The sequence below is a fragment of the Clarias gariepinus genome, chromosome 24, assembly GCF_024256425.1.
Source record: "Clarias gariepinus isolate MV-2021 ecotype Netherlands chromosome 24, CGAR_prim_01v2, whole genome shotgun sequence".
NCBI classification, from domain to species: Eukaryota; Metazoa; Chordata; class Actinopteri; order Siluriformes; family Clariidae; genus Clarias; species Clarias gariepinus.
The window spans coordinates 17,361,356-17,378,091 of NC_071123.1; the positions used below are offsets into that span (position 1 = coordinate 17,361,356).

Here is a 16,736-nt window from a genome sequence, read left to right on the forward strand (position 1 = left end):
AATTACTGTTTTAACTTCAAGAAAACTTTTCAAGATCAAGTGTAGCCTCACTTCTCAGTTCTATGAGCTGGAGTCACCTCCTGCCTTTTTTTTTGGGGGGGGGTAGCTGAATTTATGTGTGGGTTAGTGATGGGTCGTTCATGAACGATTCGTTCTTTTTGGACGAATCTTTACCGTGACTCGGAAAAATGTGTAGTCTCCGAGAGTGATTCGTTTATTTTCTACTGGGCGTGCATGCGCAAATAATCACAAAACCTCTGTAGGTTATGTACAGGACACAGAATTGAGCGATTCTTTTTTAATGACTCTTCTACTCCGAGTCATTCGTCCTTTTGTCACGTGACTCCCAGAGACGCTATGCGGTGCAATAGATTCAAAAGAACAAAAGACTCAGACTGGAAGATATAAGAGGTGAGATACTCATTCTGTTTATTATAATATGTCCTTAGCTGCATTGTAATATTTTCATTACTGGAACTATAGCCAAAGTTTGTGTATGTATGAAAATGCAACATTTTATTTTATTTCTGATAAAAATAACGAAATGAACTAAATGCCTCAAAGAAAGATTTGTTCATTTTGATGAACAAAGAATCATTTTGAGATTCAAAGAACTGAGTCACTAAAATGATTCAAACTTCCCATCACTAGTGTGGGGGAGCCGTCTTTGTTGCCTCTTTAACCCTGGGGTTCCATGTAAGGGCCTGTTTTATAGTGCTTGAGTTTGGTTTACAAACTATATGACCTACATTTTCAAAGACTTTGTAGAAACTCTTCTTTTTCTTACTGTTTTTATTTTAGTTTTTTTGTTTTTGTTGCTGCAACAGTTCTTGGTTGCTAATGTCTAATCCCCACTTTTATGATTATCACTAAAAACCAATACAGTTTTAAATTTGTGGTGTGCAGTGACAGTGACATGCTCTGACATCAAGAACTATCATTAGCCATCCCATAGTTATGAAAAACTAATGGCAAAGTCGACCATTTGGTATGGTAAGGCCCAACAATAATGACGAATGCCCAAACCCCATCCGCAGGTCTCAAGCCTGAAACCCAGTTACATCCAGGTTTTCTTATCGGAAAAGAAAAGGGCATCCAGCGTAAAATAAGTTGTGCGCAGAAGAGCAACAACAACAATTCAGGCTACACTTAATCTTGAACTGGCCTTTTGAAGTTAAGTCAGGAGCTTGTGATGTTACAGAAAAAAATGAACAAATAAAGAAACAGTATGTTCATGTGATTATTTATCTCTGTCTCTCGAACACGAATCAGCTCATTGTGTAACCCAAACCATGAACTGCATCTGAGCACATCACAGATCTGTTCGAGGGCCAATAAAATATCCTGCTGCATGATCAAAATATGCATGGGCCATCTGTCACACCATTCATTTGCTAATTCATGCTCAATGAAAACACATCAGCCTTCATTATTCAGATTACCGTACCCTCTTTCACTGAAACCCTTTTTTTTTCTTTTTAAAAATATTATAATCACCACATTATTGCACATGTTCACATGTTAGAAATGGTGTCTGGTGTTTGCTCTGATGCTTATGATGGAAGTTAACAGAAACTTATAGAGAAGATGAAATGATAAATGATGAAATGATAAATAAAGATCTTATTTGCTGGTGATGCTTACACAGGATGCACGGCAACCTACACATAACACAACAAGATGAAGTATTGTACCTTACTAATCAAAAAGAAGTCCAGGTGTAGCAGGGTACACAAATTTACATCTCTGTAATTTCTGGACTTAAAATAAATCAAGTCCATGCAACAATTAATGCGCAAAAATGTGAATAATGTAAAATAAAAATGGGTGTATGAAACAAATGAAAATCTGTTTTTTTAAACTAATAATTATTAGATAAAGCAAACGATTTGTGATGATACACACAGTCTCATGCGAGTAAAGTTTGTTTGTGCAAAAGTGTTGGTAGAGCCTTTTCCTGAGTGTATGACATTTTTTAAACTATTTTTAAACTGACTAACTTCATTGATTAGTTTTTTGGGGCACTGGTGGGTCAGTGGTAGGTGTTCCGCCTGCCATGCGGAAGTCACTGGATGCAGTACCAGTCTCAAGCTCGGATAAAATAGTTGCGTCAGGGAGGGCATCTGGCATGAAACCTGTGCCAAGCCGAATGGTCCGCTGTGGCGACCCCTTGCCAGGAGCAGCCGAAAGGCCAACAACGCCTGAATAGTTTATTAGACTAATGATTACTTTCTAAATTAATGGTTAATTAGTTTTTAAATAATAACCAAATAACTTATATTGGTACAGTGGAACCTCGCATTACGAGTAAGGCGGTTCACGAGTGTTCCGCGAGACGAGCAAAGATTTTTAATTAATTTTGACTTGAAAAACGAGCATTGTCTTGGTTTATGAGCACCGAGTATCATGTTTCACGCATGCGCTTCTTGGTTTGACGCCGAGCGTCACATGATCACAAATGAGCTAACGGTTTTTCTCCCTTTTGCGCTGCGGAATCGTCTCCCCTGCTGGCTCTTAGTGCTCGTCTTTTACTGGTATAATGAACATCCTTGCATCCTTGTTTTACTTTACAGCAGTGATTCTGTTAGTTTGCGCTTACACGAGTGGCTTTAGCAATGTTTATTGCTAATATCCAGATAAAATAGTGTAGCGGGAGAGAGACATTGATTTATGACCGCTGTTTACAGAAGTGTGTGAACGCGAATGCCATATGTAAGCTAGGATATAGAGCCTGAGTTTTGTTCTTCAATAGTTTTTTTAGTTGAATTAAATGCAGGATCCACCCGAAAGTGTGTACTATAACCTGACAATGCAGAAAATAAAAGAACAGGCATGCATCGACCAGTTTGTCCATCTCATCATAACACGAGCATGAATTTACAGGCTGTTACGCTGTCGCGAGCAACATAAAAAAAAGCGGAAAAGCTAATAATTTATTAGAGAACAACAGTCTTTCCGTTAATGTGTGTGAGTGTGTTTAAACGAGAGGAGAAATTTTTAATGTGTAAGATGAGAAGAGGGAGACAGGAGGGGCTGAAAGCAAGAGTCTCCACTTACTCTGGCCTCACACACACACACACACATACGCAGCGCCTGCATGCAGAAAGGGAAACCCTTATCTGCCGGGATTTCTTTTTTACTATTTTAAAAGGTAAAGTGCAGGTTAATTTATTTTATTTTTACTTAATATTTTGTATTAATTATTTTAATGTATTTTTTTGGGGGGATGTAGAATGAATAATTAAAGTTTCCATTATTTATTATGGGAAAATTAAATTTGGTTTTACGAGTGTTTTGGCATACGAGCCCACTTCCGGAACGAATTATGCTCGTAATCTGATCCACTGTACTATAATAACACCAATAAACTTTAGTGATTAATCTTTTATTTAATCCCTTTCTCAAAAAAAGATTTATTTTAAAATCAAACCCACAACCTGAAGGTGCAGGGTGACAGTGCTAACCGCTAAGTATACACTCACTCATCTTCTATACCGCTTTATCCTGTACTAAGTATACATCAGTAGCATACTCACTCTCTTTAACAATCTTTGGTTGTTAGTTGTTGCGTCACAAGAGTGCGCTAGCTCTTGGGTGCAATACTCAATACTGACTATATGAAAGGAGGCGCGTGTCCTGTACAGTACAAGCGTCCAGATTAAAGTTTTATATGCATGCCGGTATTTCCAGGTTACTCGTGCTGACGTGTACGGATAGCACCAGGTGGCCGAACCTGACTTGTATACAGCTGAGGCAACACAAAGCTCCTAATCTCTGATGCTAGACAGAGCATTGGAGAAATTACCTACTAACGCCATACAGCGCTGAACTCAGCCTCGGGTATGCAATGATGTTTCGTGCTCTCTCAGGAAAAATAAGCTGCAGTGATTCCATCATTTGTTTTTGGATCTATTTTAGAACAAGTATCCGTCTCTGTGACTCTTTAAGATGATCTGGTGCAAATCTGGTCTGACAGAAATCACTACGAGACTTCGTGAGCTCTTAAAAACATCTGGAATCCATTAAGCCATGTTTATGCCTCAGGACAGCCAGCTGCATAATACTAATAGACAATAAATGGATTATGTAATAAAAACACTCCAGAGTTGCGCTAAATTAAACATTTAACCTCGTTCGGGTTATGAAACATCTGCCGAGAGCATCTCTCCGCAGTTAATAAGGTTCGCAATAATAACAAGAGGGGAGAAGGACTGATGGGCGGGGGGCAAAAGGGAATTATTCGTCTTTCAAAGAAGCTTCTGCGTCACTGGCGCTCGCATCAATGCCAGGATTTAAAAAGGATCAGAGTTCCCTGTGGTGTCACGGGGCTTAACGCATCATCAATAATCTCCCAACTTAAACACAGAGGCCTGCACTTGTTTACTGAAACCCACCCTTAATGCTGTGAAGGTTTTGCACAGCAGGAAGAATGTGTTGCATTTTGATAGTGACTACATGACAGAAACAAATCATCCTAAGGAATTGACATCGAGGAGAAGAAAAGCCCAGGAGAAAAGATAATTATTTTTTTTTGCTATGGAATTCATACAACATCTGGAATTTTCACTATTGGCCTGTGGTATGAACTCATGCTAATTGACTGATATTGGATTTCTGATAAATACGTGAACCAAACCACTGGGATTAAGTTTACAAATAGTTTAATGCTCAAATCTGGTCAGTGTCTAATTTTTCCAAAGTAAAATGTGTGTAAAAGGGGTCGCCACAGGTTTTACGCTGGATGCCCTTCCTGACGCAACCCTCCCATCTGAGTTAATGTAACAATATGAAAAAGTGTTATTGTGTCACAACCAATTATGTTATACCATGCAAATTGGAGCAAACCAGAGATACCACTCAAAAGGTCCAGTGTTTTATTCCACTTTCACAACAGAAATTGATGACTAATTACATTTTAAATTAAATATTACTGAACATAATACTTTTCATCCATTTATGTTCCAAGTTGCAGATTGTCTGTGCAAACAATTAACTCCTGTTATCACTTACATTACATAAGACATAAACAAATATTTCACATTGGCTTCGCTTTTTTAACTAAAAAAAAGCAGCATGTGATGTTACTGAGAGATACTAAGAAGGCTTCTGTCCTCAATACTTACAAGCTATAACTTGTACAAACCTCTGATACTGAAGACTCCTTCGGAAAATCATAGCAGAATAAGCGTATATACTGTAAACCTCACAGATGGAACTACTCTCAGAGCTGCTGTCACAGAAAATTAATCAGCACCTGAACAACCACGAGGGAGAATTCAACAGGACATTTCGTAGCCATTGGTTTGCTTTTTTTTCTGCTGACTGTTTGAAAAGATTTAATGTTATCCCAAACTAATTAAACTAAATGTAGTAGGATATTCCAGTAATTTTTTAATGTGTGCAACTTTTGCAACTATCTGCAGGCGCCAGAGCTGATTAAATTACATAATCAGTTAAACTGCACAGCTTTAACAAGCGCACAAAGCTATAGTACCGTTTACCGCATTTCTATATGCATTGTATAATAAAAGTCTCTGGTCAACACTCAACAGGATGTTCTTTATTTGACTCCAACACACACTAAACACCGAGATGACTCTTTTCCAGGACGAAACATGACATCACTGACTTCGGCATCCCACAGATCAGAGCGATCAGAAGGCTGCACATTGTCCTCTGCAGACGACGGGACAGGACACACGAGTTCATGTACAGTATGTACATACAGTATGCACTGAGCAAATCAAATACTACCAACGTTACCCGAGACCTGGCACGAGTTCAGTTCATTGTCCGAGATCAGGTCGAGACTTTGTAAACATGCACATGGCTGATAACCGAAGATCCTTAAAGAGGCTGTTGAGCAAAGGATCTTCTGCTCAGAATGATACAGTGGGTGGTGTGTGTGTGTTGATAGCTTTGAATAAAAAAAAATAAATAAATAAAAACTTAGGGACCAGTGATGAAAAAAAAAAAATTACGTCACGTTTTTTGGAATGATACGAGATGATCGGTGTGCAGAATGGGTATGGATCCATGCTGTTATCGCACACAGACACGAGAAAGAGAGGGAGGTTCTTTTTCAGAGGTGTGGAAAAACTGCTAAAGGGAGAAACAAATAAGGGGTGTAATGACGAGGGGAAAAACAAACGACTAGATGATGTGTCAGGGCTGTGTTCGTCTCCTGCTGTGTTTCACTCGCCGGGGTTTCAGGATGACGTATCTGCTGTAACTGGTGTACTGCTCGAATAGGAAAGGAACGAAGAACGCTCTGTAGAACCGGGACGACCTACAAAAGAAGAAAGATAAAAAAATTTAAATAAATAAAAAACCTTAAGAGATTCTTAAGGGAAAAAAAACATCTTTACGAGAAACAAGAGTTAATTAATTAATCATCTCTCATTTACATTTTCATCTATCGTCTTGTCTAAGTGATTGAGTCCTTACATTTTTTATGCTAGACTAATGCGCCCCCTATAGGCTGCCCACCTTTTTTGCAGGTGTCGATATCAAACGAGGCATTAAAAGGCTTATGATGGATTTAATTCCAAGCTTAATCTAACACACCCCTGTCAGTATTTTAATGAGATAAAGAGCATGTGGTGGTTTCAGGAGTGCTTTAGCTTTAGTAGTAAAGCACTCCAGGAGGAGTGGAGGTTAAACTCATTTCCGCTACAACGTGAAACAAATATTTTCATTGACACTTTGACCATTCTACCCTTACACAAACACATCCTTGTTTTGAAAGGCTTACTTTGAAGCATCCAGGAAAGGTTTTTCAGCGACGACGGTCCACTCATCTTTGTTAGCTGCGTAGCGTGGTTCTCGCGGGGTCTCGTTGTCTGTGGCCAGGTCCACCAGATAGTGGCAGTGCTTCACATCAACCTGGAGAAAGCAAGAAAAATCTTTATATAGACAAATGTTTTGACACAGTCCATGCTGCAGTGCAGAAGGGTGAATCTGAAAGCAATTCATAAACTCTACTTCGAATTCAGACACTGTATAGTGGAAGTTGGGATGTTAATGATTAATCAGTTAAATGCTATTAAGGACGTAATCAATTAAACCTGTTTAAATCAACGACGGTTTATTGTTTTGCATAATATTTCTCCGTAGCTTACATATCTATTAGCTTGTACATCACATGAGGGTTCTCTTTGTATTAAACAGTGTATTTCTAGCAGCCTAAAGAAAAGGGAAGTATTTTTGACCACCTTATTGTTTTTACATTTAAGCATTTGGCAGAAATGTAAAAAACTATAAAGTGGTAAAAACAATAAGGTAAGTGGTTAAAGCATAGGACTACAATCTGATATGTCCCAGGTTCGAACCTTACCGCACCAGTTGGGCCCTTGAGTAAAGCCCTTAACTTTAACTGCTCAAATGTATAATGAGTTAAATATGCAAGTAGCTTGGGAAAAGGGCATCTGCCAAATGCTGAAATGTAACGTATTATTATTTTAGTTAGTTAAATTGTTTAAACTATTTAGGCTTAAATTAATTAAACAATAAATACTCTCACTTACTCATCATCTTTACCGCTTTATCCTATATTCAGGGTAGCGGGGGCCCGGGGCCTATCCCAGGAGGCTTAGGGCACAAGGCGGGGTACACACACAAACACACACTATGGGCAATTTGGGAAAGCCAATTAGCCTAGTGGGAGGAAACCGGAGTACCTGGAGGAAACTCACCAAGCATGAGGAGAACATGCAAACTCATGCACACAGAGACGGGAATCGAGCCTGGCCGGGAATCGAACCCAGACCCTGGGAACTGTCTCATTGTTAACCAAAGTAGGAGGAGCTCAATTTTGACTCCACATCCTGGGATTTTGGCTTTGCACTAATAGATAGATATTAATTAAAGAAAAAAATTAAAATAACTTGATTATGTAGTAGATGCATTTAATTGTAGATAAATAGATTTGATTGAGAAACCTACATTTGGACATATTTTGTGCTTAACTTTCCTAACAAGTAAATGATGTTTACATCTTTAAGCTCCCAATTCACCAAAGACAACTTTTCTATAATATCCCTGGTATATCAATAGCAAGTTATAAGCTTCCCTTAAGTCTTAACTTCTTTAGTTTCACAGCTCCAGTGGAAAACTAATGGAACAAAATCTGGACCTTAAACAGCTTGATTGAAGTTCTCCTAATAAATATTGTACTTTTGTTATATGTGTGCAGGCTCACATATCGAGACGGCTCCTCCAGATTCTGGTCATTCATGTCTGTCGGAATGAGGCGTGTGGCGTCCGGGCTTGAGGCGAAAGGCTTCGGCAGCTGCCCCCTGAACTCTGACTGGATGAACTGGAGCTGCCAGCTGGAACGCAGCAACACCGAAAGAAAGCAAAATGATGCAAAGTTACTGATGACAGAATGATGTTTATGTTACTGTAATATCGGTTTTACTTACTTGTTGGGCAGGAGGAAGCTGCTGGGGAAGCGGTGCCACTCCTTACCCACACATACGCTCACCGGACGGCCCTCGGGTACCGTGTGGACGGCCGGGTCTTTGGCGATGCGGTGGAACTCGGGATACAAATCCAGAGGAGCGTGATAACCTGTGAGCATATTGCAAAAACAAAAAAAGTATGGGCGCTTTAACTGATCAGCGTGAGCAAGCCTGATTTGTTAGCATGTCTCATAAATATCAGACAATGCGATAAAGGTTATATTGGTAGTCACCTCGGAAAAGAGCCACGGAACGGGAGAGAGAGAGCACACCAAAGAGCAGAACGGATGCCAGAGCCAGCCAGTTGGATGAGATGGTGTAGTGCTCTAAACGATAGCGCTGGAACATGAAGTGGTAGCATTTCTGTAGAAAAAATTAAAAGCAATCACGATTAGAATGCGATCATTCGATTACTTTGATGTACAAGAAGCTAACAAACGTTCAACGCTGCATTACCTGGAGAGAGGATAGCGCGACGGCTCCGCACAGGCAGATGAGGGGGTAGATGGGAAACAGAAAGCGCTCCTCCTTGTGGGGACGTGTGAAGAAAATCAGCATCCAGAGGTACATGGGAGACAGGGTAAGCCAATAAGGACGGCCCAGGTTCTGCACTGCAGCGCACAAGTTCTTTCAGGAAAAGCTTTTTTTTTTTTTATTTATTTCTCACCTGCTTTAAATCTGACCCACAAACATACACACACACACACACCTTAACTTACCGTTGAAACGTTGCAGCAGACCCTCCATGAGAGCGGTAAGAGGCAGCGAGAACAGCGCCAGCACAAAGACGATGTTGAAGTTGAGGAACCCGTTCACAAAATAGTAGTGCCAAGGCTCAGTACCTGAAGAAAAAGAAGACTTGAATTACTTTAAATATTTGCCACCTCCTACACATGACATCATCTTCATCGGCCATCTTTAGCTGGAATCGCTTTTTTACAAATTGTTTACAAAATTGTGATTTTCGGAAAAGCAGGACGACCTCATGTGTGATATTGCTTTTATACAACAGTTCCATAAACACCACCTGGCTTCCGGGTTCGGATCCCAATTAGTCTTAAATGGAAAGCTGGTGCGCTAGGGTGTGCAATCCATCGTCAAACACACCAAGTAGTGCCCTTGATCAGGTGTTATAGGGTGATTTGGAATTCAGCCTTGTGTTAGGAGCGAGTTAGCTTTGTAGCCATAAATAAAAGAACACAGACGGTTCAAAGGTAATTTGAGATGACTTAGAAACAATTATTAGGTAGATGAAGTGTTGTTCAATTAGTGTGATTAACGGTTATAGAATACCTAGAATGTGGAGTGACACATATGCAGTAGTTAAACATCTCAGTGATGTCACTGTCCATCATCATCACTTGTGGAATTTGCCTCATAGCACATGTTTAATGAGAAAATTGCCACATACTTCAATTATATTATGCATTACTTTATACAGTGGTGGCTGAAAATTTAACAAATGGCAATAAAGTCCATATTTCTAATACAAAGCTGTTTAAAAAATTGCACATGTATGTTATTACTCAGGAAAACGAAAACCAATCTTTAAATTTTAACATAGGCACCAGCCACTTCCCTGCATCTTTCTCCAAGCCTATGGTCATGACAATGTTTTCTTGATCCTTATTAGTGATACTACAAGTTCTGTAGATCCATTAAATATTACCTGGTTAATTTTCACTCACCCTTTACATGACGTAGTATATTAGTATATAGTAGCAGATGATATACTGCAACTTTTGTACAGTAGATGTTATCTAAAGAATACAAGGGAATAATATCAACATCACCCACCGTAAAGATCTGGGCCATGAGGAGTGAAGACGTTATAGAGTATGATATTAAGAGGCGCAACCACCAGCTTGCCATAATAATAACTGTCCACAACAACAACCGGGACCTAAAAAAAAAAAGTTTACTTATCTTCTTTATGGTGGATCAGATGTCAATATTTGAAATCATGAGATGTTAAATTACACATCTGTACATCACTGTCTCAAAAATGACAGCGGTAAGCATTAGGCCGTCTTTACCAGAAAGAGCACCAGGGCCACTAGTGTCCATGTGATGAAACTTTTCCATTTCTTCTTCACTAAGAGGAGGTCGAACGCAATGGGAAAGCTGCAACAAACGAAAATAACTGGCTGACACAAAATAGTAGTTTTATTCCTAGAATAAGATTTATAATGCAAAATTCACTTTTAATATTTTTCTGCATATGTATACAAATTAAAATGTGCGGAAAGAAATTATATATTTCTGTATGGAACATTGGTTTAAAATCACCCGGTTAGATTTTTTCCCCCTTATGTGACCTCATATAAGACTATCCCCTCCACTGAATTATTCATCAGTTCTGCTGTTCTCACTTGTACAAAAATCGCGCTTTTGGAAGAAAAGTGTAAGTGAGACAGAGGGAGTGTGAGGTATGAGAAAAAAAAAATCTGAGGGATATTTCAGCTGGAGCATTAACACGCACACACTTTTGAAGGAACTTTAGAAGACCTACAGTACTATAGAAAGTCTCGAGCACCCCTAATTATTTGCTATTAAATTAAATGATGTAGATTAAATATACAATTCAAAAAGCAGTTGGTTAGCGGCCATCATCTGGAGATTGCGAGTTTAATTCCCGGGTGATGCTGTAACCTCTCGCAGCCGGAGGTCTAGAGAGAGCTGATTGGCCGAGCTCTCTCAGAGGGGAAAAATGAGATGTACCTTGTGCTCCCACATTAATAACGGCTCTACAGCCAATCAGGGGCATCTGTGAGCTCACGCAAGCGGAAGGAGCGGATAGTGCTGTTGAAAAGATGCGGCCGACTGGCGTTACATGGTTCGAAGGAAACACATGATCGTCTTCGGCCCTCCCGTCTGAGAGGTAGTAGCCTTAATGTGGGAGCCCCCACAAAAAAGGGGAGGAATTGGACACAACTAAATTAGGGAGAAAATCAGGGAAAAATCCCCCCCCCAAAAAAAGAAATTGTTTACAGTATGTCACAACCTTAGCAGTAACCTTATTTCCCCTCTCGTCTGTTCCAACTACTCGACATTCAGCATCACCGGTATACTAATCACAATTTTGATCGTCTCTTCTTACAGGTTCGTGCCTTAATTTAGATTATATTCTTTATTCTTTTCTAGTTTGGATTCAAATTCAGAAATATGACTTTTTTTTTTTTTTCCGGTTCACGCGTGTCTGGTACTCACCCAAGCAGAGCGCTAAAGGGCCAGCCTACAATGGCGCCAGCCGCTATGCCCAGTATGGCCAGACTCGGTCGCCCTTGGAACCAGCCCGTCATCGCGACCACTGTGCTGTACATGCAGAAAGTACTGGGCAGAAACGCTGAGGATACAAAACAGACATTTCTAAGGAAATGTTTTAAAGACCAGCCAGTTAGGCAACATATTCTATAATGAAAGGGGAGTCTGAGAATCCGCGTCAATATGATGGTATAGGAGAACAAAGGATGCAGGCGTGGTAAAGTTTAAACTCTTTTTCCTGGCTCTTTAATGGTTAAAACACTTCTTGCTTTTCTGGTTTGGTGGGAAGCTAGTGAATAATAGCTTTTAAGTTGCTCTCTTAATGGAATTTGCATTATTACCCAGATGGAGCCTATACAGCCGAACCTCACTGAACTCATACACACCCGCAGAGGAGCAGAACATCCCTGCACTCAGGACCAGAAAGGCCAGCATGAGTCGAGCGACGTGGAGGCCAAACTTCTTACACACCGCCCTACAAGTCACACAAATGGGCTTTATAGCATTTTGACCAAAAAATAATAACGAATTTTTGGGTCAAATGCCAGAGAGTCAAACTTACTTGTAGAAATAGAGTTCACACACGCAACAAGCAAAAGCCAGCACGCAGCGGAGGAAGTAAAACACGAGGACCTGATGAGATAAACGGCGATGATCAATGAACAGGAATGTGTGTAACAAGATTGCTTGAACTTGTAGAGTAGAGTTCGTTAAAATTATTATTATCAGGTATAAGTTATTTCTTAGCTTGGTCATGAACCACATGTTCATTTTCAAGAATTTGATTCTTTGAGTCAGGACTGAAATCTTTTTTATAAAAACCAGGACTGATATCTGAACCACAACATGCTTACTGACTACTGACACAAATCCGTTGAGTTTTAAGAGGTTGCGCATCATGTTACCTTGTTGGTCTGAAGTATCTTGGCGTGAAAGCAGGCAGGGAGGGCATGCAGCCACAGGTACGCGTAGGATCGAATAGCGTAGACGGGGGAATATTCCCACGTCTGCATCCCTTTCCCATACAGCAGGTAATGAGTCTGAGGAAGGAAGACAGAAGAAACAGAAGTAAAACACTTCCGCTACAGAGCGCCCTTTGTCCTTAGAGACGAAAAAAAAAAAAAAAAAGCTTATCTTACGGGCTCCCAGTAGTTGAAGGTCTCATCGCAGTCTGAGATGTTGCTGAGCAGAGCGGCGCAGAAGCGAGCCGACACCAGGCACTTGAATGCAGTGGAGCCCTCAGGAGCCCACACCTGGCCTGCCTTACTGGAGGACCTGAAACCAGACAAAGGTGGGTTTTGAATACTTTATAATATTTACTAAAACAGCAATCCACAAGCGAACATTTATTCATTCACACACTACGAGTCAATTAGTCTAGTTCTTGTCACTAGAAAGTCAAGCAAAGCATGTTTACTTTTTTTTTTTTTTCGCATTTTGTGTAAGATTTAGTGAAGACCAAAGGTCCCAGAAATGTAAGCAAGTAAAAAAACCTTAGAGCAGCAAAGCAGACATTGACTGGAGTAATCATTAATCAATGTCTATTTATTTCATATTTACATGTCTTTTCAGAATTTTTAGATTGTTTATATATATATATGCAAAAATATTATTATAATGTTGGAAATTGGTAATACGGTCGACCCCCGAAATTTGCAGGGGTTACATCCTGAGGGATTTATTTAAGAGATTAAATATTCTCTGATGTTTAATATGAATATGGCACAATCATTAACATTTAATTCATGTCAGCGTGATCTTTGTAAGTGTTCTTGTTTACTTAGTTCTCACATGATGTTTTTGATCTTGATTGTGTCTTTCTCTTATCGTTTTTCCGTTCTTGGCCTTGGGTTGATCTCAGTATAAATTGGGTGTTCTGTCATTTATATTGAGATTCCAGGCAGACTGATGCGCACAAAAACAAAGAAAGAAAGAAAGATTTTCTCCAGGTGAACCCTGGCACGGAGTCTCCTGATTCCTTCATCATCTAATGCTCTGATCAGATCCAGAAGATCCTGTTAATAATACAACATTGTTCCTAGACCACCTGCAAATTGTGAAAAAAAAAAAAAAAAAACGTGAATTCGTGGTCGACATTATTATAATATTTTAGGGTGGCTGAAACAGATTTTTCATGATACAACATTTCGCCTTAAGAAATCGCCTCGGAAACGGATTAAATTAGTTTGCAGATGTAACGCTGTATATCCGTATATAAACTGTGATTCTTATAGAATGGCAATACAGATTGAATCACCACTTGGGTATTGTGATTATATCGAATCGGGTGATTCCAATCCTCAGTGGTTAACGTCTTGCGCATGCGCAGTCGAGATCACCAGTAATGGTTAGTGTAAGAGACTGAGTACAAGCGCAGGTGCAAGAAGTGTGTTTGTTATTAAAGCGCACAAGGTGTGTGTGTGTGTGTGTGATCCTCTTGCTGAGGGATATAAGGATGAAAAAGTGATTGGAAGAAAAAATAAATGAATGAATGAATGAATGAAATGTCTGTTAAACGGCTAGCACGGCTAAAAGCGCGTCGAGAAAACGCGATAAAACCGTGATATTGACGAATTCAGTCACTGAGACGTGTCACTATGTGTGTGTGTGTGTGTGTGTGTCAGTGAACGTCTGGATTTGTGCTGCTTTGTATCACTGCGCTTTATAACGCGTTAGAGCAGCCATAATAAGCTGGAGCACTGAGCTGACAGCGAGACAGAAAAGACAGCGATAATAATGCTGACTCACTCATTTCTCGCCTCGGCGGATTTACTCTCCTCGGCGGCCTTGTCGTCTCTCACCGCGCGGGTCTCGCTGACCGCCGGGCTGCTCGCGGCGTTCGCGTCCTGTTTGCTTCCCCGTCGGTTACGCTGACGGAGTGCCTTCGTCGCCATGTTTTCTCCTCGCGCGTCATCACGGAGGCGTTTTAGGAAATCACACCTTCCGCCTAGCGCGTGTCCAAAAACGTAGGCGGGATTAGTTAATATTCATGAGAGAGAAAAACAATATTCATGATCGCGTTGCCCGATTGGCTGTTTATGAATTCCAATCGGGAAAAAGGAGGAGTGGCTTGTTAATATTTATGAGAGAGGGAGGTCCTCGGTTGATTGTTCATGAGGTTGAATTAATATTCATGAGCCTAAAAATAATTTTGCCTGTTGAGAATTTTTATATATTTTCGACGCCTCATTAATATTCATAAAGCTATAGGTACTTGATTTCTTACTTTTATTACAATTACAATATTGAAAGAATAAAATTACAAGATCCAGGTATAAAAAATATTTATACAATTAACTATCCACAGTTAAATTGAAGATGTACAGTAGAAGCAAACTTATCTGTAATAACAATAGACAGTAAACTAGTCAACCAACAAATAAACAGACAAATAGATAACAAACAAAAAAATTAAAGAATAGACTAACTAAACAGCAGGGGAAAAAGTTCAAAAGATTTTGGATTTTACAGATGAAAAGTGATATTTTAGGAAATGTAGAAAATGTACATTTATGAATGTAGAACATGGCCATTAAAATAAATAAGATGACAATGTACTTAAATGAAAATTTAAAGATAATTATGTTATTTAACGTGAAATTGTAAGATTCATGAATAAAATAAAAAATACAATTTCCAAGTTGCCTCCAAAAGGCTTGGTACTTTACCACAACACAAGTATAAAAAACAAAAAACAAAGATGAGGAATACACTATTTCTGTTGGGTGCAGAATATTTTGAAATTATGGAATTAGCAGGATAAGCAGTGTAATAATTTAAAATAAACTCCTTTATCCTTGTTTTGTATTAAATTATTTTCAATTTATGTTCTCAAATATTGAAACATATTAAAATGTACTTTTTGAAACGTTTTTGTTTATGAATGGTTTAACGTACAGTATATACACAGTATGTTTATTGTTACATTTTCTATCAGGGATGAAAACAGTATAGCTAACAGATTGGTCACTGAAACAACCGTTTTGTGGCTGAGATTACTATGGGATGTAGACTGTAGAAATATGTAACTTTTGTGACCTTATAATACATATATAGTTTTGATGACACAGACATTAATTTGCACAAAATCTGCTACTTCAGTGTTTTTAGATTTTTTTGTCAGATGGTATACTGAAGTATAATTACAGGCAAAGTTTTTAATACTAGATTTAAAAACACATAAACCACAGTGAGCTTTTTGCTTTGTTACATTTTTTTCGGCAGGGAGGCCAGCTTTAAGACCATCAAGATGAGCCGTAATTTCAACATAAAGACTGAAATATACTTTAAACATGTATTTACATTATCAGTCAGCAACATTGTGAGTGTACTGTATTTGTTCACATACTGTACTTGCCTATAGACTAACATGTGTTTCATGAGGATTCCAGTAGGGGGCACACTGGTCATTTTACCAAACATTTTAGCATGAACTACTGTAAGCACACATGGAGACACAGATTAGGTTATTGGTGATGCTAGTTCTTATCACCTCCAACTGTTTTCACACGTGTAGCAGTAAAGATACATCATACATGTGGGGTAATTAAAATAAAAAATAAAATACAACCAGACTCAGATTATCTCATTATGCCTATTTCTGTTGCGAGTGTCCTCCAGTGCATCCATCAAACCTACATCCATCCATTAGACAACTATATAGTAAAGCGTGATTCAGATTTTTTCACTGTTTGCTTCACACCACTCCTGGTGACATTTGCCATTGATCTTAGATCTTGGCTGCAGCTGCCCAGCTAAGGAAAACCATTTACAAAATATTTTAACAACTTCTTCCATAAGAAATAGTGAATGATGCAACAGAGGATCATACAGTCTGACATCTTGTATGGTCTATCTCTTCATGGCTGAGCTCTGTTGCTTCTATATGCTTCCATTGCACATAAATAACTCTGACAGTTGACCAGGCAGATCTAACAAGCCAGAAAATAGTTTTTATGAACTAAAGGAGCTCTGTGGTTCAGTGTTAGACTAAACAAGGCCTAGGTTTGT

At 39.2% G+C, this 16,736-nt stretch overlaps 1 protein-coding gene across 2 annotated transcripts; it reads right to left on the reverse strand.

Moving 5' to 3' along the window:
- Positions 1-5,538: 5,538 nt before the first annotated feature.
- Positions 5,539-14,637, reverse strand: alg9 (ALG9 alpha-1,2-mannosyltransferase). Of its 2 annotated transcripts, XM_053486048.1 has the most exons (15): positions 14,475-14,637; positions 12,866-13,001; positions 12,632-12,766; positions 12,289-12,359; positions 12,113-12,201; positions 11,673-11,808; positions 10,499-10,586; positions 10,260-10,365; positions 9,182-9,304; positions 8,919-9,073; positions 8,696-8,825; positions 8,424-8,571; positions 8,201-8,330; positions 6,755-6,885; positions 5,539-6,289 (listed from the first exon to the last, which is right to left on the reverse strand). In XM_053486048.1, exons 1-15 carry the CDS (start codon positions 14,618-14,620, stop codon positions 6,166-6,168), a joined length of 1,848 nt encoding a protein of 615 aa, XP_053342023.1. In that variant the 5' UTR covers positions 14,621-14,637; the 3' UTR covers positions 5,539-6,165. The 2 variants fall into 2 exon arrangements, with proteins under 2 accessions (XP_053342023.1, XP_053342024.1); XM_053486049.1 differs by lacking the exons at positions 12,113-12,201; positions 12,289-12,359; positions 12,866-13,001; positions 14,475-14,637 and having other exon boundaries at positions 12,632-12,760.
- Positions 14,638-16,736: the final 2,099 nt, after the last annotated feature.

Excerpts from the sequence above, each read along its gene's own strand:
- alg9 (XM_053486048.1), bottom strand. The coding sequence starts at position 14,620 with ATGGCGACGAAGGCACTCCGTCAGCGTAACCGACGGGGAAGCAAACAG. Across the intron at positions 10,587-11,672 it reads CCCTTTAGCGCTCTGCTTGG|CTTTCCCATTGCGTTCGACC; the intron begins GTGAGTACCAGA and ends CGTTTGTTGCAG. Across the intron at positions 9,074-9,181 it reads TCTGCTGCAACGTTTCAACG|TGCAGAACCTGGGCCGTCCT; the intron begins GTAAGTTAAGGT and ends TGTGCGCTGCAG.